Source organism: Leptosomus discolor, chromosome 6 (assembly GCF_034619465.1).
Source record: "Leptosomus discolor isolate bLepDis1 chromosome 6, bLepDis1.hap2, whole genome shotgun sequence".
NCBI classification, from domain to species: domain Eukaryota; kingdom Metazoa; phylum Chordata; class Aves; order Leptosomiformes; family Leptosomidae; genus Leptosomus; species Leptosomus discolor.
In genome coordinates this window covers 8,426,542-8,454,150 of record NC_141396.1, presented here as the reverse complement: position 1 = coordinate 8,454,150, position 27,609 = coordinate 8,426,542, and the positions used below count along the sequence as shown (strand labels likewise).

Below are 27,609 nucleotides of genomic sequence, written 5' to 3'. Positions count from 1 at the left end.
TCGGCGAGGAATGCCGTGGTTATCCACGGTGGCAGCCCTCACCGTCCGGAAAAGGAAGTTTCTTCAGTCAGCGGCAAACTATTAACCAGGCTCCTTCAACAGATTATGAAAAAATTGCCCAGCCTGCTACAAAACCTCTGTTTCCAAATTAGTGTTGCCAGTTTGTAGCCGTACAGGGGAGTCACACTTCTGAGAATCCCAGTTACAGTGACAGCTAATGTGTATTCTATTAGTAACATGCCCACGCAGTGTGATTGCATTTCAGAGTCAAGGCAGAAAATAATAAAATAGGAAAAAAAAGTCCTACCTAATTCCTCTTTGAAACACTTAATTATCTTAGGAGGAGCATGCAAAAAAGAAGAAAAAAAAAAAAAAAAAGGAAAAAAAAATTAAAGAAGGAAGGAATATTAAAGGAATATTAAAAAAAAGAAAAATAAATAAATAAAAAATAAAAAAGAGAAGAGAGATAAGGAGGTGAAGAAAAGAAAAAAAGAGCAAAGACAGCCTAATAGTGCCTACTTGTTCAGGAAAAGGACACTTGCATGCTTTCAGAAGAATCCGATTGCTTCTATGTCAGGAGTCTGAGGAATAAGTGTAAGTATAAAAGCAACGAGTTTGAATGGCGTTGCCTGACACCTCCTTCCTTCCTGAAGAACGCATTTAAACAACACTTTAACACCGCATCCAAAAGACTGCTTAGGAGCTGGGACTGTGTACCTAGATGTACAGCAGACCTTGAGAAACTCTGCCATCAAAGTTCACTGTGTGTCAAGCAGGACAGCTTAAAGTACAGCAAAATATTGAATAGCTGCCTGTTCCGGGAGAAGGAACTCGTTGACGTGCTCTGTTCAGCTCTCCTGAACATGGGGTGAGCCGGGACTCTTTCTCTAAAGCCGAAATGGGCATCATCTTTTATCGAAATTATGTTGCATTATTGAGGATCTTTAATTTTCTGGAAGCCTTCAAAGTAACTTTTTCCTCTTTACCAGTGAAGGTAAATTTTCCTCCTGTACCTCGCCTTTCTGAAACTGCTGAAGTTGGGCCTGAGCTGCATTATCTGCGTACAACATTGGCCCCCCAAATTTGGCAGCATTTTGACTGCACTTGTTAACAAAAACAGACTACTAGGAGCTATTAGCATCAGCCTAAATAAGCTAAGATTGTTTCTGTTTCACTACAAGCTACCCCCAAAAATCCTCTTAGTTTTCAGTTGCACACTGTGGTCTAAGACATAGAGCTAATTTTTAAATCTAATGCTAGGTTTATCATTTGGCTGCAGAAAACCTGTGTGTGAATCAGGTTGGGCAACTCTGTTCTGTCCCATCCTAACAACTAGCTGTTCCAGAATACTTCCAGTGAGGTTTACCAGAGGGTGTTAATGAGATGCATTACACAAGGCTAAACGTGAGTGATGAACAGGCGTGTTTCAAATTATGCAGCAAGACTTTTGAGATGTCAGGATCCAGTCACATCCTATGAAGTTTGCCAGAGGAGCTTGTTTAGGAGGTTTGCAGCAAAGTTGACAAATCGACTGTCTGCCTTCTCAGACTTACTGCTTCAGCACCCTTATCGTCTGCACCCGCGTGGAGTAGGATCCAGAAACCATCCCGAGCAAGGAACTCCTCCTCTACCCCTTAGGGAAACTCCTTAGGCAAGACCCCCTTTTTGTGTCAGTAGGGTCTCCCCTGGAAAAGTACAAACCAACCCCCCAGGTACTTCTGCGCAGTTGGGAAATATCTGTAGTTAGTAATTACACCGCCTTTAACATCCTTCATAAATCAGGAATGGCTCTCTGCCCCAGACTTGCACAAATAAAGACTCAGGCAGGGAAAAAGGAAGACTTATTTTCTCTTTCTTACAGTTCTTACAGTCAGGAACTGAAACAAAAGAAATGTAAATACTTTCATTGGCGTCACAAAAAATTGTGCAGCAGGGCCAGGCCCTGGATTGTGTCATCGGATTTAATGACATGAGGCAGCAGTGTGAGCAGTGCAATGTAGGCCATCATTTCTCACACGAAGGAAGCAACGTCCTGTTGAACTCAAGACTTCTATAAAGCCCATCCCCTCTTGCCTCCATACTTGGCTGTGCCACTTGTGCAATTCCAAACACTAACTTAATGTTTTTATGAATAATAACAAGTCATATTCTTACTTTCAAAAATACAAGCTTTCATTTTGTTTAATTATAAGCTATGGATTTCAACAGTGTTCTGACAAAACATGACTGCTCATATGGGCTGATAACTTCCACTATGAATGTGGTCCAGCTGACTAGTCCTCTTAAAAACATACATTTTCTCACCTAATCTGTTCAGCTAAAAATAAAATATTGCATTAATTTCTTCCCCTTGTGTTATCCTGGTTTGCATTTTTGTCATATACCGTTTCTTGAGTTGATTTTCATTCTTTAGTATAGCAAACATCAACACTGCACTTCTTTGCTAACACATCTATAGACAGAACAAGAGAGATTTCTTTTTATGAGCTAAAGGGGAAAAAACATTGACAGCAGCTGTGTGTTCCTGGTGGCAAACGGTCTTCCTCCTGTTTCTTTCTGTATTTAAAAATTAAAATTGTTACTTGTATGAAACTTTTGGATACTATCACTTTGAATTAATGTACCCAGTCCAAAAAATGCAAGGGATTGATATTTCACAAGACAATCTGCCTTTGACAAAGACTGGAACAGGTTATTCTTTCGTATCTTAAGAACAAGGTAAGCCAGTTTTTTAGAACAACTTTAATTGCATCTTTAAAATATCAAGTGAGATGTACCATTTGGTATGATTGGCTGTCATGTTGAAAGGTAGTGCTTTTTTTTAATCAAATGTGCCTCATTTCTCTAGGGTTCTTAAGGACATATTATGAATTGCTTTGAGTCTTTTACATTATTTAAATATTCTGCAATACTAGTGCTTCAGAATTACAATACAAATTTCGTATAATACTCCCTTAAGCATTTGTTCACTACAAAATTATGCCAAAGGTAAACTACTAACAAAGCCATTATAACATTCAGCCTCAGTCCCTTTTGTCTCTCACAACACTCTTTTGGCAATGGGGTAAAGTAAAACAAACCCACATACAAACAAACTTCTTAACTCTTCTACAGAAGGAGGGAACAGCAATAATAAGCAATCCAAAATACTAACTCTCTGCTCTACTTACATCATCTGTGTTTACTTTACATGTAATGTCAGAAAAATAATTTTCCGAATGAGAAAGCATATGCTTGTCATAAAGTGATATATGCAGGTACGCTAACGAGAAAACAAGCACCATTTTTGTCAGAGTTCTCCATTAACAGGCATAAAATACTCTATTGCATATCAGAGTGGAGTCTCTTCTTTCCAAAAAGCACAGCCTATCAAAATGTGCCTCATAAATATTTGTGAGCCCAGAACCAAAAACATAAGAATAATTAAAATTAATTAACTAGAACTAATAGGCAGAGACCTCAGCGTTCAATTTATGCAGTCATCTGTCTTCCCACTTTTGAGCCCATCTATTTTGTTTCTGTGACTTTTCAGATTTTTTCATACTACTCTAATATCCTAGAATATATTGACAAAATCCTTGTAAATGAGCCACAAATTTGTAGGAATAAGCCTACGAAGTCCTTTTGGTCTTTCGTCTTTGTTAGAGATGAAGCTTGACAAGGCTCTTGTATAGAAAGCTTCCCCAGTGCCTTCATTTTGCCTTTAAGACTCTCTCCTTCCTGATTATATCATTTTACAGCCCAGTCACTTACAGAAACTCCACAGGAAACTCCATAATTTTCTCCAGATAAAAATACATCAGGCCTTTTTTTTTCTTCTCTAGATAATCTGTATTTCAGGTTGTCCCACATGCATTTTTATCAGGGTTTTTTTCTCTCTTCAGGCTTCTGTTTCCTCAGTGAAGGGACTGAATGATTACAGTGGCTCAATGTCTGAGGACACACATTCTGAAGGTACTTTTGGTAGATCTGAGATCTGTTTTTAATTGTTTTCAGCCCACAGTTACGTCATACCAGTTAACAACCCACCCGTAAGATCACATCTATTTTCCCAGTTAGCACATGTGTTTTCCCACACTGTTTTCCCAGTTAGGACTTGAGCAGGGGCATCACCTCACTCCCTTCTCTTGTATTTCCTCTTGGCTGTTTTTAGAGTGAAAATATTTACCTACAGTTACACCACTCTCTTCCTTCAGTGCAAGTTACTGATTTTTCCAACAGGAGGCTCCAATTCTCCAATGTGTGTCTGTTATATAGAAGGTAAAATAAAATCTTTGGAAAGTGATTTTGCTGAGACTTTAATGCCGTCAGAGTATTCTGCGTAGCTCCCAGCTCTAGCAGTTACTTTTGACAGGCTCCTGGGACAGAATCGAAAATTAAAATCTTTGTGCATTCCAAATATTTATTTGAGTTATTCTTCTAAGACCAAAGCTGACTGGGGTTGGAGTTGCCACTAGGAGGGTAAACAATTGCTCACTGAGCTATCAGCAAATCTATCTGCACAGGGTCTCTACTTCTTCTTTTGGAGGAACACGGTCTCACGGATTTTGTAATTTCAAATGGTCTCCAAGCTGCTTTAAGTTATTCTGTTTCAAATAATTAGGAAGCAGGCATTGATAGCATGCCCAAATCTATTTTTATGGCCTATTTCCAAGATAAAACGGAGCCAAGAATCTGTTCTTTATCTTTAACTATCAAGGATCTAAAAACTTCCGGAAAGAACATGCATCATCGCCAACCCTCGCACAAACAGAGCACGCCTACATTGCTGTGCTGTAGGAAAACATACCTTTCCTCCCAGGCACCGCAAGGTTGGATGGGGCAAGTGTCTTGCAACACCGGAAGCATAAGCAATATATGAAAATAAAGGCTGGCGTTGGTGTCAGTCCCCTTTTCGTCCCATAATTTTTCCTTTTTTTCACACTAGGAAAGCTTGGGACCAAAGGTAGGAGATGTCCAAAGTCCTAGATGGCTAGCTTTGTTCTGAGCCACTGGTCTGTATCCGAGCTGGTCAGAGTCGTTCTTTTATTGATCTAAACATTCAAGAAGGTTTTCCTTTGCCTTTCAATTTCCAAGGCAAATCTACATTTATTCCCTTTTATTTCACTGGCTTCTTTCAAATAAGTTTAATATTCTAACACTAACAGGAGATCAAGCATTCAGAATAATGGATTTCACCCTCTTCCCTTTAATTCTACCTGTTACTTGTAAAGACAGCCTGGCTATCCCTACTGCCTCCTCTCTATCTTTGGGTACTTTCATCACCTACTCTAAAAATCTCTCCTAGTGTTATTTCCTTTAAATGATACTATGCTCCATAAGCCTCCAGCTCACAAAACCAGAAGTTAACATTATCTTTGCTGGCTTTGACTGGTTTAATCACCAGGTACCATGTGTTATGGAAGGTCTTAAATATTTATCATATCCAAAATATTCATTTTATTGGTGTTGTGCAATACTGGAAAGGATACACTAAGGCAAATTAGTTTTGCCTCTATTCAATGTAAGATTTGTTCGCTTGACCAGACTGGAGGCATTGGAGTTAGACAACAGAAATATCAAGAAAGTCTTTTATTCATGGCTCTGTTACTCGGAGACTAAAGGTAAGATTCTCTAGGAAGGTAAGTGGTCTTTGTCTATACGTATTAGCAATTCTTTAGGGGACAGAATACACAAAGCTACTTCCAGATGACCTCCATCCAACCTAAGAAATTCATTAACCATCTTCAATCTAAAATTGAAATGAGATAGAAAAGTGTTGCTTTTACAATTTTATTCACTTATCTTTCTATGAAAGCCTTGGTAATTTATATATCGCTGCATTTGAAACACAGTTGCTGAGATTCCTTTGGAGGACATGATTCTCTGAGTGTTTTGATCCTGCTTCCCTACCTATGTGAAGGCCACTACTATCAGAATGCATTTATGTCCTTGATAATTCTCAAGCTGACATTTACAAAACCACCTGGATGGGTTCACTTGCATATTGTCAGAGGCAACTGCAAAAGCCAGACTTTTCTCACTGCCCATAAAAACCTACTGTTCCTTTTAGGATGTAAAACCAGATTCAGAAAAATCGACCGTTCCTAAAAGAAGCTAGACCTCAAAAACCTACAACATGGGCTAGAAATTGATTTTACTAATAATTCCAACTTGTCATGCTGGCCTACAGTAATTTAGTCTGCATCACTATGTATCCACTCTGAAATGCGCTGGCAGTGAAACTCTGTGTTGAGAATTTCTACAGTCCTCCTGTATCAACCAGGTTGCCACTTACCAACATAGAGAGCAAATCAAAAAGCAAAGAAGTTCGTAAACTTCTATTCTTGCCAAATGCAGTTTTCAGCTATTTGTGTACATTTGTCCCTGCAGGTATTCTTGCAAGCGTGTACTTCTGTTTCCATTTGTAACTGTACTGCTGGGGTGGGGGGCGGGGGGGGCTTGGTGGCATTGTTTCAACAGTCACACACAAAGCGCTAACTCATTGGAAAGTACAGCAAAAATATTTGAACGTATCCAGAAATCCTGGTCCACTAAAAAAACATTTCAAAGGGGTCTGATTTTCATACAGAGATGTTCAGCAATTTCTGAACATATTTCATCATTAACAAAGGCACCAGTTTCACTGGCTGCTTTCCATTTAACCTACGTGCCAGTATTTTGACAAACGGGGCATATGACATTCCTTATCTCTTTTCTGTGGCTCCCCAACCTCATTCCTCCCCAGAATTACCTAATGAGCTACATAGTTCTGAGGAGATACAAGTCCCCTAACTGCTGCCAAATTTCCATCTTGCAGTCAATGAACATAGACTAGACTGTAGATAATTTCTTATTAGCTTGATCTCTTCTGTCTTATCTGAAATTACATATGTGTCTTCAGTGTAAGCAGTAATTAAATATGCGATCCAGTCACTGACTAGCCACTGCTTCCTCCAGATTCCTCTGAGACTTCTTTCTAATGATTGTCATCCTATATGGCACTGGCTTGCACCACTTTACTAACGAGAACCAGATCCGGATCCAAACATTCGTGTAGGTGCCACGTGCTACAAGGAGTGACAGACACTCTTGACTTGGTTTTCACGATGGCTAGCAGGCTGAGTGCATTATGTACAGCTCAGCATGTGGAAAAACATATTTTTGCTGTTATTTCTGGAATAACAGGCAAAGCACATATCTCAAGAACACAAATTGGCTTCTTATATGAACCGTAGATTCAACCCAAGTTACTTCCTGCCCTTAGGCACTTGAATCACTCCTTGCATAAGGATGACAGTCGCTTTTATACAGTTGCCTGAACAGGTGATTATGGCAGCACCCATCCTGTATACAGCAGTGTGGTGACTTGAAGTGTTGCCTAGGTACTGAAAGATCTGGGTTGTGACACAGTTGTCACCCACAACAACCAGAGCACAGAAGAGAACCTGGGACTTACATGATGGATGAGTCACAAAGCCATTACTGAGAAAAAGGTGAATGACATCACTATCATCATTCTATCCTTCTCCTCCTGACACTGTTAAATGATAGCGGCTGTGATTTCTCTGCTAAGTTTATCACGATATTGTTAGTAGATGCCAGTTACGTTCAGAGCATGCCAACCAATGAGAGAGCTTGGTATAGACACTGAATCTGTGAATCTCACATGGCCTAAGAAGTCATAGATTGGTAAAAATGATAGTGGATGGACAGAGCTTGGCTAACTTCACCAGAAAAAGCTAATAAATGCTCAGGTACCCCTCTTGTCCCTAAATTGTAATACAATTTTTTCTTACTCTCCCCTTTTTAAAAAAAGTTAGCCCGCTCTCTGTAAAAAATATAAACAGGCTGGGTTATATGAAAATGTACAAGGCTTTGCTTCACAGGCTGTGTATGCCAGACAGACAACAAACAGATAGCTGGTGACTTCCAGCGGGTGACACAGAGCAGTAAAACTAGGCTCCTGTTCTGAACTTCCCTGCAGAGGAGGCTCGGCCCATTGCCTGTAACAGGAGCTTACGATAACTGGCTAACTCAGGTAAGCACTTCATGTTGACTTTTATGAATGGTACATACAATAACCCCTCTGAGGGCTAAAATGGCCTCATCTTGCTTTTCTTGCTTAAAGCCCATAACTTTAAGAGGTGAAAATTTTGATGCATTAGATATGACAAGAGACAAGAAAAGGCAACATCTGTTGTATCCAGCAATAAGGGTATCATTCTTACAAAGGTTCTCACTCACCCACACGAAGCCTATAATTAGACGTCGTGTGGGCAGGTCCGCACCCACCGCCATGGGACTGATTCCAAGTGAAAAGAGCTGGTAGCAACCAGGATTTGACAGGGAGCTGGCTGAACGGAGCCTGCAAAGCAGCAACTCTTTCTGCACTCAGAGTGGTAAGTGGCCGAAAACTTGGTCGGGTTTTTGGGCAAGTGTCCTGACTAACTGCTGGTTGGGGCTGGAGGACTGTGAGGACTCCTTCTTAAAAAACAGACAGGCTGAACAGTGTGGTCTGAGTCAACAGGCGAAAAGCAAACAGCACTTAGAATGATCCTGAGGTCTCCCCTGGCAGCAGCTACAAGGCTTCAAACTTTTCAATTCCAGGAAATCCCTGTAGGAGATGAGAATTTCTGGGCTGTGATAATGTAACACAGCTAGGAAAACAGGGCGGATTCAGTGGGCCTAAGGTAATTTAAGATTGAATACATCCCTGTGTTTTTAAAGGAAGAACAAAATGATGGTATTTGTACATGGAATCTCAACCTTTTTTTTTAAGGAAAAATGCATGAGAACACAAATAACAGCTGAAATGAAAAAGGAGGATAAATTAGCCTACAAAATCAAGCATTTCTAGGAGCACTGCAAATTTAAAGGGAGAATGGAAGTAGGGAAGAATTACAGAGCTGTTATATGAAAGAATGTGGCAAATGAGATATACTCTGGTAGATTACCACACAGAGCGAAACTTGAACTAGTCATCAGCAAGGGTTATTCTGCACTTCAGAAATGGCAAAAGGAAAATGGTGTTGGTCTTAGAGTTGACTAAATTTTACAGTAGCCTAATCAGGCCGAGGAACAGCGAAGCTCCTCCTGGAAAGATAGACAGGTGGCCAGATGGTGGCTGCAAGTCAGATGATGGCTCCCTAGTTAGCACAGAATTGGCACAGCCACCTCCCAAAGCTGAATCATGTTTGTTGGGATTTTTATGATGCTTGTAGTCAGACTAAATAATCATAATTGTCTCTGTAAATTTGAATGTATGAACACCAGTGAAGGGTCAAGGTGAGAACCCTATTATTTAGGAAATCAGAGCAGATACTGCACAAAGTTCTGAAATAGGAAGCCAAGGACTTGATATTTAATAGGTTTTCTTTACCATTATCTAACAATTTCTTTACGTTGTTTACCATTTCTAAGCAACTGATCTAAACACCTTAAAAGCCCAAATCTTACTGCATCCTCCAATGATGAACAAATACATGTACAGCTTTGCACACTTACTAACCTTTTACTGGAGAGCTTCCCACATTAAATGCCTCAAGAAAAGAATTTGCATCACTATTCTGAGTAATTTTTTCAGGTTACTGCCCTAGTCCACTCTCTCAGATTCACTTTAAGACATCAGCAGATACTCAGAAAACTCTGTCACCCAGACCAGACAACATGTGAGCTCTTGCCTTGGTTATTACTTCTTGCTGGGTGGTTTGGAGGAGGAAATCTACAAAAGGTTCTGGACATCTTTGCTCCCCTACAAAATTGATTTGTCTAATGTTAAATTTGTGGGTTTCAGAGCTATTCGATTAAATCAGGTTCCTTCTGGAGAACTTAACTGTACGCAAAAGCTGGTGACCCAGCAGGAAAGAAGACTGGCTAATGCCAAGATGCTTTTACTTAGTACTACTCTTTTGTATTGAAGCAGTGCCAAAGAGCCTTCGTCTGGAATCAGGACCCTACTATGGGCTATTTATGGGGAGGAGCTGGAAATTAAATTAAATCTTTTATCAATTGTGCCAACTACTATGCTACCTGAATTAGTACACCATATTGCCAGCACTTTGCCCAGGACTGTGCACACCAGTTTTCAGTATTTGATAGTCTGGACAAATGCTGTGTCTGAGCTACAGAACGGGGGCTGTGCCTAGAAAAGATCATATTCTTTGTATACTTGTAAAAAATGGGCTGAACAACAAAATTACATTCAAATAAAACAAACAAAAAAATTATAGTGTACTTCCAGGTATTTGCATATGGGTAAATACGTACATGACCCCCTTTATGATGCCTACTTTTTTTTTGCCTTAGTTTTTTTCACCGTTTTGGGTAATGTTACAATGCTTGAGTGTAAAATTAGCAAGCGTTGTCTAAATGCCTCAGGCTCAAAGCTATGCAAGAATTTACTGAGAGAACAGGAAAATTAACCTGCAACTTCTGTACCCAAAGCTTGTATGCTAAGCTCTGGATGGCTTCTCCTTTGTGTTGCCTTTACACTGTTAACTGAGCACTGTGCCAAACTACTGAAAAATATGAAAGGCTAAAATAAAACACTGGAAAGGCAAAAGTGACGGAAATATTCTCTCTTTAAGGACAGTGCCAGTGCAGGAAATATAGGAAGTACAGTTGGAGAAACCATAAATGGTGAAAATTTGAAAGAGTTGGAAGAAGGTAAAGAACTTAAACTTCGGTACAGAAGGAGAAAAGCAGGCCTGAAAAGTGGAAAGACCACATAAGATTGAAGGGACAGAAGGTGCCACGTTTAGCTTTGTTGACAGATGAAAACAAGCTAGCACTGCAGATTGTTACTGCAGAAGGAGCTCTTCCTGCCCTACCACTGCTTGCTTTGAACATAATGATAGTAACAAAAGCTCTTCCTCAGCAGCCTAGGCTGCTGAAGTGACCCTTTAACTTTCCATTTGGCCTCTTTGAAACACACATGAAGAAGCAGAAAGCATCGTCTAAGTCATCGACCTTCATCGATGCCACTTCTCACTGTCACGTTAAAATGTGATAAAACTCCATCTTAAAACAAGCTAATTTTTTTGCCCTGTGACTCCAGCTGGATGGCTATTGTAGGACAACACATTGGACTTCATTTTTTCATGGCTAGTTCTTGCACCAATGAAACACACGTACTCTTTAAATAATATCCCCATCTATATATCGAAAGCAATACATATACCGAAAATTCTATTCTCCCAACTGTATATGTGGAAACAAAGACTAACAAGTTCCCCGGCACTTCCAAAGTCACTAGTAACACATTAGTAAGATTTCAAAGGCCTTTTCAGTTATTGCTTCCTCAGATGTTCACCTCCATTCTATGAGTATGACGTGCAGCGTGACAGCATTTGTTTTCCCAAACAATAAAAAATAATCCAACATTCATGACTTTTTATTTGCTAATTCCTTAGTCTAGTTGCTAGTATTGAAAAAATACTGAAAAAGTATGAGCTCATGTCCAGGAATACCAGTGTTGAAAGCTGGCTTGCAGTGTAATGCCAGCAACTGATTCCTCTGAAACCCTAAGCAGCAATGATCCATCATGAGCAGTGAGTAACTACAGAGTCAAAAAACACAGCTAAAAAAACATGATCACAGTTTGATCAGGATGTGATGTGACAGTGCACAGCAGCAAGAACTAGTTCTTCGCCGTTATAGTCTGAGATACAATAATTTCTCAATTTTTAATCTACTTAATCCATGCATATAATTTTTAATCTACTTAACTGTTGTAATACTATATGTATATAATTTTACTTTCTTAACCAAATCACCAAGTAGTAGAGCAGATCTTATTAAAATCCGAGTATCATAAGCCTTACAATGTTGATCTTCTAAGAGTGTCATGCTGGTTTATCATGTCACGTCGTGTCATTGAATTCAATTACACAACTTAATCTTTCAATGGTTTTCCACTATTTTTTTTCATGACTGCATGTCCTGTGGAGAGTTTCATTATTCAACCTCAGGCTGATACTGGACTTACACTCCATAGGTCTGAAATTCCTATATCGTATCAGTTTTACCTGTATCATATCAGTTTTCTTCAAACCACGTCTCTGGAATTTTCTTACCAATCAATAACCTAACAAAAAACTGTCAAGAGTTTTTTTTGATAGCTTTTTATTTTTTTAAGGATCTCAGCTCTGTGTTACCAAAGTCCAATGATTTTAAAATATATAGTTCCAGCAGCTGTTCTACTGCAGATCCAGAATTATTGTCTGAACAGAGTATCACCATGAAAACCTTTTTTCTGGTGTGAACAACATCAGCTGTTTTTGGTAAAGAGAGAAAAAGAAAAGTGTAAACATTCCTCTGCAGCTGCATCATTGCTTTTCGCTCTGTTTTATCCAGCAATGGACCAAAACCACTGCATCTTTTTAATTCTTCCATGCATGAAATATTCCTTCTTAATTCATGTCTTAATTCTACTGGTCATATATGTACATGTTGGCATTGCCATTTTCCTTACGAAATCTCTGTGACTACTGGCTGTTAGTTCCCAGTTACCACATTCTGGTTTTTCATCCTCTTCTATTCTTCCGGTTTCTTTCACTTTACTAAGTTGCCTGTGGGTTTTTAACCTTTTCTCTATTACTTTTTTTTTCAGCCTAAAGCTACCCAATATTCATTAAAGAAAACAGTGGCCATTTTGCATCCTGTTATTGTTCACCAGGGAAAAAAATAAGAAGGGTGATAAGAGAATGGTAAGTAAAACTCTTAGTAATTACATAAATAATATATCTTGGTTTAAATTTTAAAAAATATTTACTGCAGTGAGATTAATCCATTAAAAATGCTGATAATTAAAACCCCTGAGATTTAGGCTTGCTTCTCATGCATAGACTGCGTGTGCGTGTTGGTGCGCATGTCCTGAGCAAGGTGTGTGGGTACATGTGTGGGACCTAAAAATGCACTGTTGACAGTCATTATTAGACTTTCTCATATCTCACAGACTATCCACTAGTGACCTATGAACCACAAGCTGAACAACAGTGTCTGGAAGGTGACTTGATGGCCTATTGTGAAGGACAACTGCTGCTCCAGCATAGGTTTATACATTATGATGCCAGTCTGCGAATATTTGCAATTTTTTTTTTTTTTTCCTGAGCTGAACAGAAATTTGGAAATATTTAGTGCTGGTTTTGCTTCAGAAGTGCCCTCCTCTGTCCATTGAGTACTAACAACTGAGCTCAGCATTCAGCAGCCTTCTTGCCAGCGACACTGGCTAGGCTGAGATCACATTCACAAACGAGTCATTCCAGTTCCTCTTGTTCAACACTAAGCCTCTTAAATGCCCAGTGAAAGAAATTTCCCCAATCAAATGGTATGCTGCCTCAACCCTTTTTACAAAGGCATAATCTCTCAACCTCTTTACAATCTTTTTGTCATTAAGTTAACATAGACCAATATAGCATGGACCAATATAGAAAACCTACCCACTAAAAAATCCTCTCCTACGCAAACTACATCTCTCTGAATAACAGAATGAATCAATGTTCCACATAAAAAAATAATAACATTTATGTATCTTCCATTACTTACCTAGCTACATGTTCATTTCTATTTTCTACCTTCAAAGGAAGAACCTCTGAAAGGAAACTACTGATCACTTTTATTTGGCAACAGCCTCCCACATCTTCTAAAATCATTATTCATTAGCTGCCTTTCAGATTTTGTGTCTGAAAAGAAATTCACTATCCTTCCTGCTGTAGTGTTCCCAACATGAACTATACATCTCCCAAGTATGAGCGCTCTCCATTAAATATAGATAAATCCCACTGAGCTCTCCAATCCATTTGGTGAGACATTTCTTCTATGATTTTTCCAGACTGTCATCAGGTTCTCATCATGATGACGGGTAAATCTTGACAGATATTCCAACCGAACGGAGGTGCTCCTTTTGGCTAACAGAACTTCTCTGTTCTTGTCTGTCACCAGCTGCTTAGAATAACTCCTGATCCTTTTCCTTCCTACTCTTACTCACAGCCAGACTTCCTCTCTGCTTTCCACTCTCCCCGAGCAGCTAGTTTTCTTCTCTGTTAACTACATCAATGGATATATTAGACTTGGGAACAGAATTGTATTTCCAAGGAAATTTCATGATTCCTCTCAGCTTGGCACTTTCGAACTCCAGCTCACTACTTAGATATTCAGCCTTGCTCCTCCTGCCTTACCACATAAACAACGAGCTATTACCACACAGGGGCTTCGGAGTTGATTAGAGAGTGCTCAGAGACACATTCTCTGCACGCCAACCTATCTCATTTGGCTTGGTTAGGAAATCTTGTCATTACAGCCAGGTGATCCAACTTCCACCAAAAAAACCCACATACGTGGATCACATATGCCTCCTGTCTGACATTTGACACACCAGCTTCAAGGACAAATTCTATGAAATTCCCAATTGTTTGCTGTTTGTTTCTGAGATCATTTGGTAGTGTCAGTGACCATTGGAATGTTTGTTTTCTCACTTTCTCACGTTGCCGAATCTCTAAAAATATCCCTTGAAGACAGCTTCCCACATAGCAAGATTATACCTACTAGATTTACCATTTTTTCCTAATTACTTCTAATGAGTTATCTCAGTGGCCAGGGATGATGGCTCAATTTGCTTTACAAGAAAAGCAGTATGTTGAAAATGGGATGGGAGGTGGGTGCCATAGGAAACACCTAGAAGAGGAAGAAATTAAGAACGGTGAATGAGGCAAACGGGAGGGGAGGGGAATGGTGAAATATACAGAACCCCTGCCATGGGAAAGCTGAGTAAGTAAAGTATAGAGGAAAGGCATCTGAATAAAGTCAGGGATACAAAGGCGTATAAATACAAAAAGCCCTGGGTAAAAGCAGCAGAAACAGTCCGAAGGTAGAATCATGGGGTCATTTAGGTTGGAAAAGACCTTCAATATCGAGTCCAACCGTTAACCTAGTACTACGAAGTCCACCACTAAACCATGTCACTAAGTGCCACATCTACGCATCTTTTAAATACCTCCAGGGATGGTGACTCAACCACTGCCCTGGGCAGCCTGTTCCAGTGCTTGATCACCCTTTCCTCAAAGAAATTTTTCCCAATGTCCAATCTAAACCTCCCCTGGCACAACTAGGAGCCATTTCCTCTTGTCCTATTTCTTGTTACTGGAGAGAAGAGATTAACACCCACCTCACTACAACCTCCTTTCAGGTAGTTGTAAAGAGTGATAAGGTCTCACCTCAGCATCCTTTTCTCCAAATTGAACAACCCCAGTTCCCTCAGCCGTTCCTCGTAAGACTTGTGTTCTAGACCCTTCCTTCACCAGCTTTGTTGCCCTTCTCTGAACATGCTCCAGCATCTCAACGTTTTTCTTGTCGTGAGCCCCAAGCTGTCACATATGCAGACTTACCAAGGTACAGGTATCACTGTCTTTGTTCTACCACACCTGCCACCTATCTCCTCACAGCTAACAAAAATCAGTACCTCATGATCTGATTCACTCCCTCAGTGACCTGCATGCAGTACTAGCTGTGGAAGAAATGTAATGAACAGCAAAACTGAGTGGAGGGGAAGGGTCATCTCCCTCATCCTGCTGGCACTACTCCTAATGCAGCCCAGGATGCTACTGGCTGCCTTCGATGCAAAGGCATGTTGCTGGTTTATGGTCAATTAGTGTCCACCAGAACCCTCAGGTCTCTTTCTGCAAAGCTGCTTTCCAGCTGATGGGTCCCCAGCGTGTACTGACCAGTGTATGAGATTATTCCTCTTCAGGTGCAGGTCTTTGCATTTCTCTTTGTATTACACTCTTTTAAAAAGGACAAATCACTCTAAATAAAATGGTTAACCTGCGTTTTTAATTTGTTTTAGGTGGTTGGAATGGGGATTATTGCGTTTTATCTCCTCGGCACAGTAGCAGGTGAGACACTATATCTATAAAAACTATCACTAGAAGGTGAATTCAGGTGAAATAACATATAGGAGATAACGACTGGTATTTTTGTTTACACTGAAGTTGTAGTATGATTTGCGGGTCATTGTATGACAATGTCTCCTACTGTGCATAGAACTGCTGCTAAAAGGCTCTGCTCTTTTTAAATTTTATTATGCAGAATATAAGAGAGACGACTCTGTGCTGAAAATTCAGAGAAACTAAGTCACATGTCCTGCTTCTAACCAGACAGTGCATGAGCTGTCTTTACATGACTGCTGTATACAAAGAACCACTCAGCAATAGGGTGCTTAGCACAACAGACAGTGCTACAACATAAAAGTTGAGCATAAGTGAACAAGAGATCCATTTGATCTGGAAAAAGCTACTATACTGAAAGAAATGATCATTTCATTCACAGTACAAGGTTACTGCATAGATATCCTTTATTCCTACAAGGGGTGACACAATGCTTTGGAGTAGGAAGCATGCAGGAGCGATTCTAACAAGCACTTCTTAAAGGACTTCTTTTAAAAGAAATTGAATTGAAGCCTAGAAAATGGTGTCAAAACAGTGTCTGGGTCTTTACTTGGTTTATCCTCAAATTATTTTTCTCCTCTTGTGTTACCTGCTTCAGGCAATATCCATAAAGGAAACAAGAATTAATCTCAGTTTCAAAATTAATCATAAAATGAAATCCTTATTTTTCTGCTCTTTGGGCTGTTGTCATCTCAAATACACCATCAAGTATAAAGGAGTCCAACATATAAACAGGTTTTTTCTTCTACTCCAGGTAAACAAGTTTGCTACCCCAGGCTTGGCTGTTTTACAGATGATCCACCATGGTCTGGGGTACCAGGGAGGCTTCTGACAGGTTTGCCTGACCCTCCAGAATACATGAACATCAGCTTCTCACTCTACACCAGAGAAACAGGAAATAACTCACAGGTGACATTTATTTTTAACATCAGGAACTGACTAAACCTACAAATGTGTGTTAACTTGTTAAAAAGTCTACATCAGTCATCATAAGCAAACAAGTCAGAATAAGAAGGTAGTTTGAAGGTACAGTAATTAACGTACCTTGGGGTAAAGAACGAAAAAAATTATTGTGAATGAACTGTAGGACACATCAGCCTTCCTAGCATTTTCCTGCACAAGAATATGGGTTGTGGCAGACTACGTCTTGCATGCATTTAGGAAAGTTGAAGGCTCATTCAAATAAACAGCCTTCTGAGTATTCAGATAGGAGAGCAAATACTGCTGTCTTACGGGGAAGCTGAGCTAGGAAGATACTGTGACTTTTAAAAATAAAAGTCTAAAGAAGACTCATTTTATATGATTTCCAAACCCACATTCCATCTTGAAATATGAGTGATTTTCCATTCTTACCTGTCTCTCTGCACTCTGAAAATAAGACAAAACTACTCAAGTCACTTATGCCTTGAAATACAGAGCAGAGCAATGCAGAGGAACCTGTAAGATCAGGAGTTGGGACCACATCACTTCAGCAAATGCTTATGAAGCTGCTAAATCCCTTTCAGGCTCTGCAAACCAGTGTCCCCCGAGCTGTACAGGGATGTTTAGGATTCCTCTGACATGAAGTATGATGGCATCACTGCCATTGCAGACATCACTGCTTACAGCAACCCTGGTTGCTATGCTGAGAATTCAACCCAGGCTCTCTAAAGATGAGAAGTCATACCTGTAATAAACTTTTACGATCTGCAGAGCACACAAGATACGTTCAGCAGCAGGTTACTCAGCACTTCTGTTGTTAATGAAACAAGTCAAAATGCACCTCGCGCTACTTCCCAGCCACTAAACTGAAATGTTTACCTTTCGCAGCCAGTCTCCCTGAGCTCACATCACAGACACTATATTCGTCTAAAAACAATACAGTCAGATATCATTCTCAGAGAAAAAGGAAAATATATAATTAAGAAGCTTGCAGCACCATGTGAAGATCAGCTTCACCCCTATTGCACACAGTTCTTATATGAAATTCTTTTACCTTTCTGGAGTAGCTAATGACAAAACCAGGCATAGAAACACCACTTATCCAGAAAGAGAAAGAAAAAGCTGTTGCTTAGATGCAGAGCAGCACACTGAAGACAAAGGTCAGGTCAGTAAAAGGGCAAGCTGAACCAGGAGGTGTGGAGATGGTGGGCTGCTTTCTGGAGGAATTCGTCCGACTCAGGTGAACAGGCATTGTACAGCACTGTGTCCCTTTTAAGTTACTTCATATTGCACGTAAGGGGGTTCTTCCTGCATTAAGCAAAATAAATAGGAGCAACAGAAACCACATGGGCACAACTTCTTTGGAAACCACAGAGGAACTGAGAAAGGCAAGACAGAGGGGTCCCTGAGTTCCAAAAATCTTTTTCTGTTCAAGGTAGTCCCTTGACTCCTACAGCAGGGATGACATAGCTGACTTTTTTAAATGTTTGAAAATAAGAATAAGTAAATTTTTATTTATTTTTTTCTTTGCACACAGGTGATCTCAGCAATAAACTCCTCAACCATCCAAAACTCTCATTTTTCCTCACGTAGGAAAACCTCCTTCATCACTCATGGATTTGGCAGCACTGGGAGAAAAGGCTGGGTGGTAGAAATGTGCTTGGTATGAGAGAGTATCCTCTGATTTCCATCAGCGGTTGTAACTACAATCTGTCAGTATCCTTTAGGCGCTAATGTTCACCTTCCATTTTGCAGTTCACTAGGTAGTAGCAAATACTAACCAAGAAGTAAATTTCACAGAAGTCAAAATGTTCCCACTCCGGAAGATGCAGCATAGTCAAGGCTTCTTGGACATCTCTGACCTTATGTTTTTCTAGAGCGTTTCCATCCCCAAAACCCACAGATCAGATCAAAGCAATAAACTGAACACAGATGTCCCCAGTCTCTATGCTGATGTCAGAATATTGGATTAGACATATCAATTCACCGCTTCTCCCATTAGGAGCAATTGAATCGTCCTTCAGTCAAAAGGTCTTCCTGGGTTGTAAAGCTCGAGTTTCAGTCTACAAATACTATTCTGGTTCACCACTATTTGCTTCGTAAAAAAACCCCAAAACACCTTTTTTGTTTGATTACAGAGTGCAATTAAAAAGAGATTTCAAATATGAAATGTAGAAGCTACCACAAAACCAGTGGAATGTACTCTGTCAATGACAGCTTTGGCTCTGATAGACAAACAAAATCTACTCTAGTTTCTGCCTGTTCCACACTGTCAAATAAAAGGAGAAGCTAGAAGATGACCACCACTGAATACTAAGTCACAGATCTGAAGCATTATTCTTCTTCATAAATCTATGAAAACTTTTAATCTAGAATACTAAATTTCCAGATTTTTCAGCTGAAAAGAAACAGCAATTCTATCTGCCTCTTCACACTACAAACTTGTGGTGCCTAAAGGAGAGGTGGGAGTCCAGGATTCAATGCACTATCGCTACAAGCTTCTGTTTTCCTTGTCATTCACTCTCAGCTGTTCATCATGGATTAATTTTTGTTACCACTTCTTGCTCTTTCTCAAAACGTTAGTAAGCCTTAGTCACAGAAAGCTACAACTGCAGGCTTTAATACATGATTCTTCCAGCGGAAAAATCACTGGTCTCTGCAAGACTGTGATCAGTACCAAAGTGGCCAAGGCATTAGCTTTCTTTGCTGAAACAGAAACTTTCTACTCTACTCCAAACCTTTCCAGTCTGATGTGACTTTCTTAGTTTTAAAGGCACTTGGTAAATAAGTCTACTTCCTATGCTATTCAGTTAAACTATTAACATCCCTCAAAGTCACATACTGCATGTAGAAACTATTGTGCAGTTGTTTGGCTTTATCAAATTATTTCAAATACGTATAAAAATGGCTTATAAAGTAAATTTTTTTAAAGTCTTTCATAATCAATGTTTTTTAGATTAATGGCTTGTTATATTCTGTTTTGTAAGAAGATGCATGTCTCAGCACGGTATGGGCTACAGTGAAGAATCCTGTTTAGGATGAGAATGAGAAATTCCATGATTATGTTACCTTTAAATGTCTATTCTGATTTAAGTTGAATCTCTGTTCGTTATTTTGATTCCTTAAATGCTCTGCTTTATGTGTTCCTACATCAGACATTACTGGAAGTGGAAAATATCAACTGCATTGCTGTCGATTGGCAAGATGGTGCAAAAGGCCCCTACGTCAGAGCAGTGAACAACATCCGCGTGATCGGGGCTGAGGTTGCTTATTTCATAAAAACTTTACAGGTAAAACACAGCTTTACCACCTGCAAACCTTAAGTGGACATAGTGGCATTATGATGCTGCTGCTGCTTTGATTTTGAGCCTTGTCCCGAATGGTTAGACAGTGCTTCAGGAAGGGCTGTACAACGCATGCAGTTGAGATCCAGCTAATTATACTAATTATCAACTCTGTGAGGACTTCTAACAGCCACAAAAGATGCAAATTAAGCTAATGTGGTTGAAAAGAGGTGCCAAGTAATTAAAGACCAGTAGGTGGCAACATTTCCATGTCATGATACAGGCAAGAAAGCATTCAATGGCAGTGAAGCAAGGCCTACGAGTTCAAGAGTTTTGCCAGCATTATATATGTGTGCCAGAAGCAAATTAGTATCTCAGTTTAGCACCACCGAAACGAGCAGGAGCTGGCTCACTTGATAATGCCACATTTGCTGTCTGCAGGCACAATCTGCCTTCTAATTGTGAACTTCGTGTTCCTGAGGGCAAACGTTCACATTTACACATGTAGCACAAAACTGCTCGGTTGCAAAGTTTAAGGGTATCAGGGTTTCCTGCTGACTTCAGAAAGACTCATGAGTGCTTAGAACTGCTGAAAATCAGAATGCTGCCTGGCAATAGACTTGATCCTGGTCAGGAGGTGTTCATCTTAAAGTGCTGCAGGAGATAGTTAAGAGCCCACAAGGCAATATGTCAATGTTGCGAGCACCCGAGCATCAAAGAACAGTTCCCCACAATCCATTGGGTTATAATCTGCTGTTTCTACCTAGGAAACTCGTATCTAGCCTCACACATTTGCCTCTCTATCTTTCTTCTTTGTGTATAAACCCCAGGTCAGTTGAAGATGGGTTCAGTTTCTCATTTAATGTCTCTGTTACTGCACCACCTGCAGTCCAAGCCTCTCTTTCTTCCATTACAAAACTTACAAAAGATCCTTAGACTTTCTTTTCTTCTCCCCAATTTACAAGCTTCTGGTGTTTGACTTTAGGAAAAGTTAAGCTGTATTTTGGAAGTACTGCAGTAAAATATGTTAAGAGGAATCTGCTGTCTAACAATAAAGGTAGACAGGCCAATACTACAGATTTTTTTTTTATTTATTTTGGTACATGCACAACAAAACAAAATCAAACTTAGTGTAAAAACCTCAAGCAATTAGCAACCAATCCTTGTTGTCTTTGGTCGCTACAAAACCCAGCAAATCCCTGGATGATACATGACCCTTGCATGCAGCCTACAGGCTGATTAATCTCCATTTCCACCTTCAACGCATGTGTAACATCTCAGCAGTGCAGGTCTTGTACAGGTGACAAAGAGGAGAATGAATGTCATGCCACTTGTCAGTGAAAATATTATTGTGTGATATGATCACATATTCTAAGCAGTCACATGGACAATAGATGTGTGATAAACAAAGCCTCCATAACAGAGTAAATAAAGAAAAAATAAGATCATTTTGATGGACGATGATATTAGGGGTTGATCCAAATGAGAAAGGAGGTTCATATTTTGTCACCCGGCGTAATTGAATACGGTAACCATAAAACATAATCCGTAAAACAGTGAATCCATATCATCACTAGGCATTTAAAATTCTAGATTGGATCATTTGCTATCAAGTCTTAGTGTAATTTAAATAATAATTAACTCAAGGAACTCACACGTTGTTCACTATGCAGGAATTCAGTCTAGATGTTCCCAAAGGCCCATAATGTAAGACATCCTCTTTGCTTGCTATTGAAAGCCTGTGTTCTTGTCTCCCTCCATCACCTTAACTATCAGAAAATCTTCAGATACTCCCCTGGCGAAATCCATTTAATTGGCCACAGTCTGGGAGCACATACTGCAGGAGAGGCAGGAAGAAGGATCCAAGGCATCAGACGGATAACAGGTAAGCTGTTCACTGAGGTGCAGAGCTAACATAGCATGTTTCTAAAGGAGACTTGCAACACACGGGTCTGCAGAGAGGAGTAAAATTATTGACAGTGCTGGAGGCATCTTCTGTGAGAACGGGCAATCTTTAGCTTTTCAGGAAAAAAAAAGGTAATTATTACATCTTCTTTCTCTAGTTCAGTTAAAACTTCTTCAGTGGAATACTTTAGTGGAAAGACAAACATAGTTATTATGTTTGTAACATTACTGTCGTGCGCTGGGTTATATCAAGTCCTACACAAAGACAAAGCAACATACCAAGAATTCTTAGTTTTTCCTATTCATGAAGTTGTACAGGCCAGTAATAAGCTCACAGGTAATAAAATGCCTCCTTCATAGTCATATGATGTCATTATATAGTCTATTAAAAATATTTTACATCTGCTGGAATAAGTTTGCAGGAAGGCTCACAAAACCGTATTACTACACATTTTTTTCAGTTTAGCTTAGAATTCACGTCATTATTATTCAACACACCTCATGCAATACTGCATATCTGATGCTGTAAGCTAGCAAAAGACATATTAACATGTGCAATATTTCTCTCCCTCCCTGAACCAATAAATGTGGGGGGTTTTAGGCTTAGATCCTGCTGGGCCCTATTTTGAAGGTACTCCTCCTGAGGTAAGACTGGATCCTTCAGACGCAAACTTTGTTGATGTTATTCACACTAATGCTGCTCACTTTCCTGCCATGGGTAAGTGTTCACATGCAAGTAAGTATCTTCAGGGATGGGCAAGTCACCGAGACACTAACACCGTCACATGCGTATCTCAGGGTTTGGGATGTACAACACCACCGGTCACCTGGACTTTTACCCAAATGGAGGAACTGTAATGCCTGGATGCACTGATTTAATTCCAGAGATGAAACAAAGCGATTTTGAAGCTATCATTGCAGGTAAGCATATATTCCCAATATGCATAGTACTTTATTCTTCTTCAATTCTGAAAAGCGAACTGTGAAAGGAACTGCCTGTTTGGGAGAAAACAGCAAAACAAAATTGGTTTTTGCCTATTTACTTGTAAATTAGAAAGGGAAATGAGAAACAACAAAGGCTGGATGAGAACAGTGCTCCCCAGGGAAAGGAGGTATAATACAGGATTAAGCTTTGCTTCTGTAATTTGAGATTGGACCTACAGAACACAAAAAGGCAGGGAACGGCAAGTCTGCAAGTCCAAAAACCCAGCAACCCCAGCAGGAGGTTTTCCAGGCTGAGATAGGCCAGTGTCATGACCAAACCTATGGCATGACACCACCACCTTTAGTCTCTTGCAGACACTGCAAAGAGCATCTGACACTTCTAACACATGAATTAGGCAAAAGCACTCAGTGTTTCCAGGGACTGTACTTGCCTCACCTCTTCACCTGAGACTTCTCTCTTCACAGGCTTTGGGGAGATTGGCAGAAGGCTGGTGGATTCTCCTTGCTCTATTACACCTTTTAAAACCGTAATTAATGTCATCTTGCTGTGACATCTCATATATATGTGTATATATATATATATATATGTCTGTCTTCTTAAAAGGGACTGTTATGCCATAGCAGATCAAGGTATCTTGCTTGAAATCTTGGGGTAACTGGCACACAGTTCTCCAGATCAAACACAGACAAAACCGTAACTTCTACTGCAACTAGAGATGTGTAAATTCATATGAAAAGTGATTACAAGACCACTCTGTGTTCTGTTCTGTGCCTTGGCTGTTTCCATGGTGAGGCAAGTGCAACTTTTATACAGGAGAAGTGGATGCTCATATATTTTGTTCCAACAGACGCTACAATCATTGGGGGGTGCCATCACTCACGTAGCCACGAGTATTATTTTGAAAGTATCCTCTATCCCACCGGATACCTTGGATATCCCTGTGAAACCTACAAATCCTTTGAGTCAGTAAGTGTATCAGTCCAGGAACGGGTGAACTGTAAAGAATATGATCCAGGTCTCTGCACTCACAATAGGTCCCACTATGTGCACAGAGCACTTGCACGCTGGTGGTTGTGCTCTCAGGGTGTGGTTTGGTAGGAGGAAGCACACAGTGAGGCACAATACACAGTGGCTCCATCAACCATTCCACTCTGGAAAATGAATCCTGAGGCACAGATGATATCAGAAAATAGGAAAAAACAATTAAACCCTGTACAATTCTCACTCTAAACCTTTATGCAAAGAGCACATAGATTAGATGTATCTGCTCTGCTAATTCCTGGCAGGAAGAAGAGACATTTGGAGCCTCCAAAGTCATTGACTCTTCTCTAATTTACACTAGGCACTGATTAGAACACCTAAATAAATGCTCTCATGATTTATGTTCCTTTTTTCCCTCCATATTGTGTTGCAAAGTAGATTCAGGCAAGTTCCACTGGGAGGGTAAAATTGGTTTATTTTTTGTCCTAGACCCTAGCTGAAAAATATTTGAACTAGGGAGTTTCGGATCATCATCCACACAGGTATTAAACCCGCTCATTCCACACCCACTTGGTCTGCAGGGATGCAGAAGCCGTTATCTGAAACAAGTTTATCAGGTTTTGATGGTAAGATATGACAACACACAGCGTTGCCGCAGATTTGCAAGATCAGAACAGCATCTTAAGCCGTAGTTTTCTAAGGGCTAGGATGAAAAAAAAACCTCCTCATTAACTGATGCTCTTGTTTTCCCTAGGGAGACTGCTTCCCATGTTCCCAGGAGGGATGTCCAATGATGGGCCACTATGCTGACAGATTCCCAGAGAAACTGAAGAGGGTAAACCAAAAATATTTTTTGAATACAGCAGCAGACCCACCTTTTGCTAGTAAGTGGCAGAGGTTTGTTACAGTTGATCATATGTTTGAAAAGTGATTGCCTTGTGATTTACAGCCACATACTTCCATTGCTTCTATAAACAAGTACTAACACCTTTGACAAAAAAAATGATACATTACTTACCAAAATTCAAGCTCACTGAGTGTTTCATTTGCTGACACACATTCCAGTTAGGAAAAAAAAGAACTTTCCAATATACTAGCATTCTTAGATCTGTCATGCCAATGACAATCTAGTTTTATTTTGTTTTTCTTTGTGCAGCTTGGAGACAAAAAGTATTTATCAAACTGTCTGGCGTAAAGAAAACGAAGGGGGACATAAACCTAATTTTCCATGACAGAGAGGGGAACACAAAAGAATATGAAATTGCCAGGTAAGCTAAATTATTATTTCCCTATAGCATTTAACGCTGCTAACCTTAATCTACACATTTTCCGCATATTTAAGCAGTGCAAGCACTTATTCTATGTTGTATATGTTCTACTTAACAACTGATATGAAAAAAAGTTATCCCATAGGTAAGACCTATGAGGGCAGGTGGATGGTTGCAAAAGCGAAATGGAAGTCACTTCTTTTCCATCAACTATGTGACTTCACCATAAATCAGGAATACAGTTTGACTGAGTTGCTCCTAAAAAAAAAAAAAAAAAGTTAAATTTGCACCTCTGGAATGCAGGTAGTTCATCGAGTACTCACCTGTCACATACGTGCTTTAGCACTCCCACACTAGCACTACATCACACGTGTCAGCATACTCACTCCACAAGCTGACAAGACTCTGTGCTCTGCCAGTGACGGGCTGTATGATCTTGTGCAAGGCAATCCTGTGCCCGAACTCATCAAATTTACAAATTGGATAGCTCCTTCCTTCCTAGGATATATTAAAAGCCAGCACTACTACACAAATTGCACGTTCATATGGTCTGGCCAGTGAAGTTCATTCACAGAGCGCATCACCTCCCACTGACTATCAAAACAGCAGCTCCCGCTGTCTTCTGTACCTGCTTCAAGTGCTTCCACATGTTCTCCCGCCATCCTCTGTACACGTGCAAAACAAAACCCCACAGAAGTTCTCAGCTCATCTATAAAACCCTCCCTGAAAACGTCAACTGGAGCTCTCCCTGAGGTGATGACTGCAAAACTCAGCACACTTGGGTGCTGGAAGCAGCCCCAGCCTCACTTTTCACCTCCCGGTGGTCTCCTGCCACATGCACGTTTAAAGTTTTAAGTATTGTTTTTCATCTTTTCCCTGTTCAGAGCATAACACCCCAGAGTCCTGGTCCAGCGTTCTGTGCTCTTGCAAAGAACAGCAGAAGTGAGAATTTCTGTTGTAACAAAGGGGAAAACCCAAATCTTCTGAAGGATGTGATTTAGGACAGTAATCTCTAAACTGTTACACTTAGCATTGCTGCCTTCATTCTATTTGCAGTGGAGTTCTCTCTCAAGACCAAGTTTATACAGAATACCTTGATGTTGAAATTAACCCAAAAAATACTGAAAAAATTGAATTTCTCTGGAATAAAACCGTATTCACTTTGCTCTGGGCAAGACTGGGAGCAGAAACAGTCAATATAATTCACGGAGAAGATGGACATTGGTAAGTATATCCCCTTTCTAGGTCAGAAGGAATGGGAAAAGAGTGCAAAAACTCTGGGAGACGGGACTGAAAAATGGTCTTAATAAATTGGACATGCAGTTTGCAATCCACAATGTGAAATTCAGTAATGACAAGGACAAGGTATTACACTTTGGACAGAAAAATCGAATGTTCCGGTACAAATAGGGAATAGAAAGGAATACAGCAGTTAATAATTTGGAACGTATACCATTTTGCCACAGCAAAACAATTACAAATCAAGATAAAGCAAGTCTAATTCCCAGGTGCATTACCAGAAGGATTGTATAGAAGATCCAGGGAGTAATTATTCTAATTTGAATAACTAGGGTAACAACTGTAGCCAGAAGCAGGGTCATTTTCAAGTTTGGAGCATATACTTCAGGAGCAATGCACACAGACTGCAGTCTGGGAAAACAGCAAAAGAGATTTAGAAAACTTGGTCTGTGCAGAGCAGCCAAAGGAAATGTGTCTCTCAATGAAGAAAAACCTGGAGAGGAGCATAAAAACATAAGTTGTCTGTGAAGTGTCATACTCAACTATTACGCTGATCCACTGGGTTTAGGCCAAGGTCTAATTGATGTATTTTACAACAGAAGAAGTGTGGGTTAGATGTTAGGAAAAAAAAATTCCTTATAGTTTGGCATTGTCTTGGATTATGTAGAGAAGCTGATGAAATCCCTTTCAGTGTGAGCTCCTAAAAAAAAAAAAAAAAAAAGCTGCAACGCTTTCATTGGGGCAATCTAGCCAAGCACCTAGCCTAGACAAAGGGAGCTTAACAAGGCATCTTTCTGACTTTTTATCTAGAGGTCTATATTTGTGAACTTAGATATCAGTTTTATTTGTGTGTTAAAACTCACATTTTACAGCTGGTCCCCAAAAGAAGGAAATTCACCTTGTTACTGTTAATATGCAAACGCTAATATTCTGTACAGGACACTTTTAGGAAGGCTTAAGTGGGATTATGGATCAAACTAACAACCCTCAAGGTGACAGCTGACAACCTTGCATTTTTGGGGCGGGGGGGGGGGAAATAGATAAATAAATCTTGATTCTGGTACTTTTTTCTTCCCAGGTCAATTTTTTGTGGCCGTGGAACTGTGACATATGGTGTTCCCCAGTTACTTGTACCTTGCTAG

At 40.0% G+C, this 27,609-nt stretch overlaps 1 protein-coding gene across 1 annotated transcript; it reads left to right on the top strand.

The window, feature by feature from the left end:
• The first annotated feature begins 10 nt into the window (after window positions 1-10).
• On the top strand, window positions 11-27,609 carry LOC104342645 (pancreatic lipase-related protein 2). The gene is made up of 16 exons (XM_009946311.2): window positions 11-73; window positions 7,967-8,020; window positions 10,569-10,666; window positions 12,620-12,689; window positions 15,824-15,872; window positions 16,678-16,832; window positions 18,382-18,507; window positions 20,000-20,134; window positions 21,905-22,013; window positions 22,635-22,751; window positions 22,832-22,954; window positions 23,827-23,945; window positions 24,715-24,844; window positions 25,117-25,228; window positions 26,285-26,452; window positions 27,546-27,609. The coding sequence occupies exons 1-16, from the start codon at window positions 11-13 to the stop codon at window positions 27,607-27,609; spliced, it is 1,692 nt and encodes a 563-aa protein (XP_009944613.2).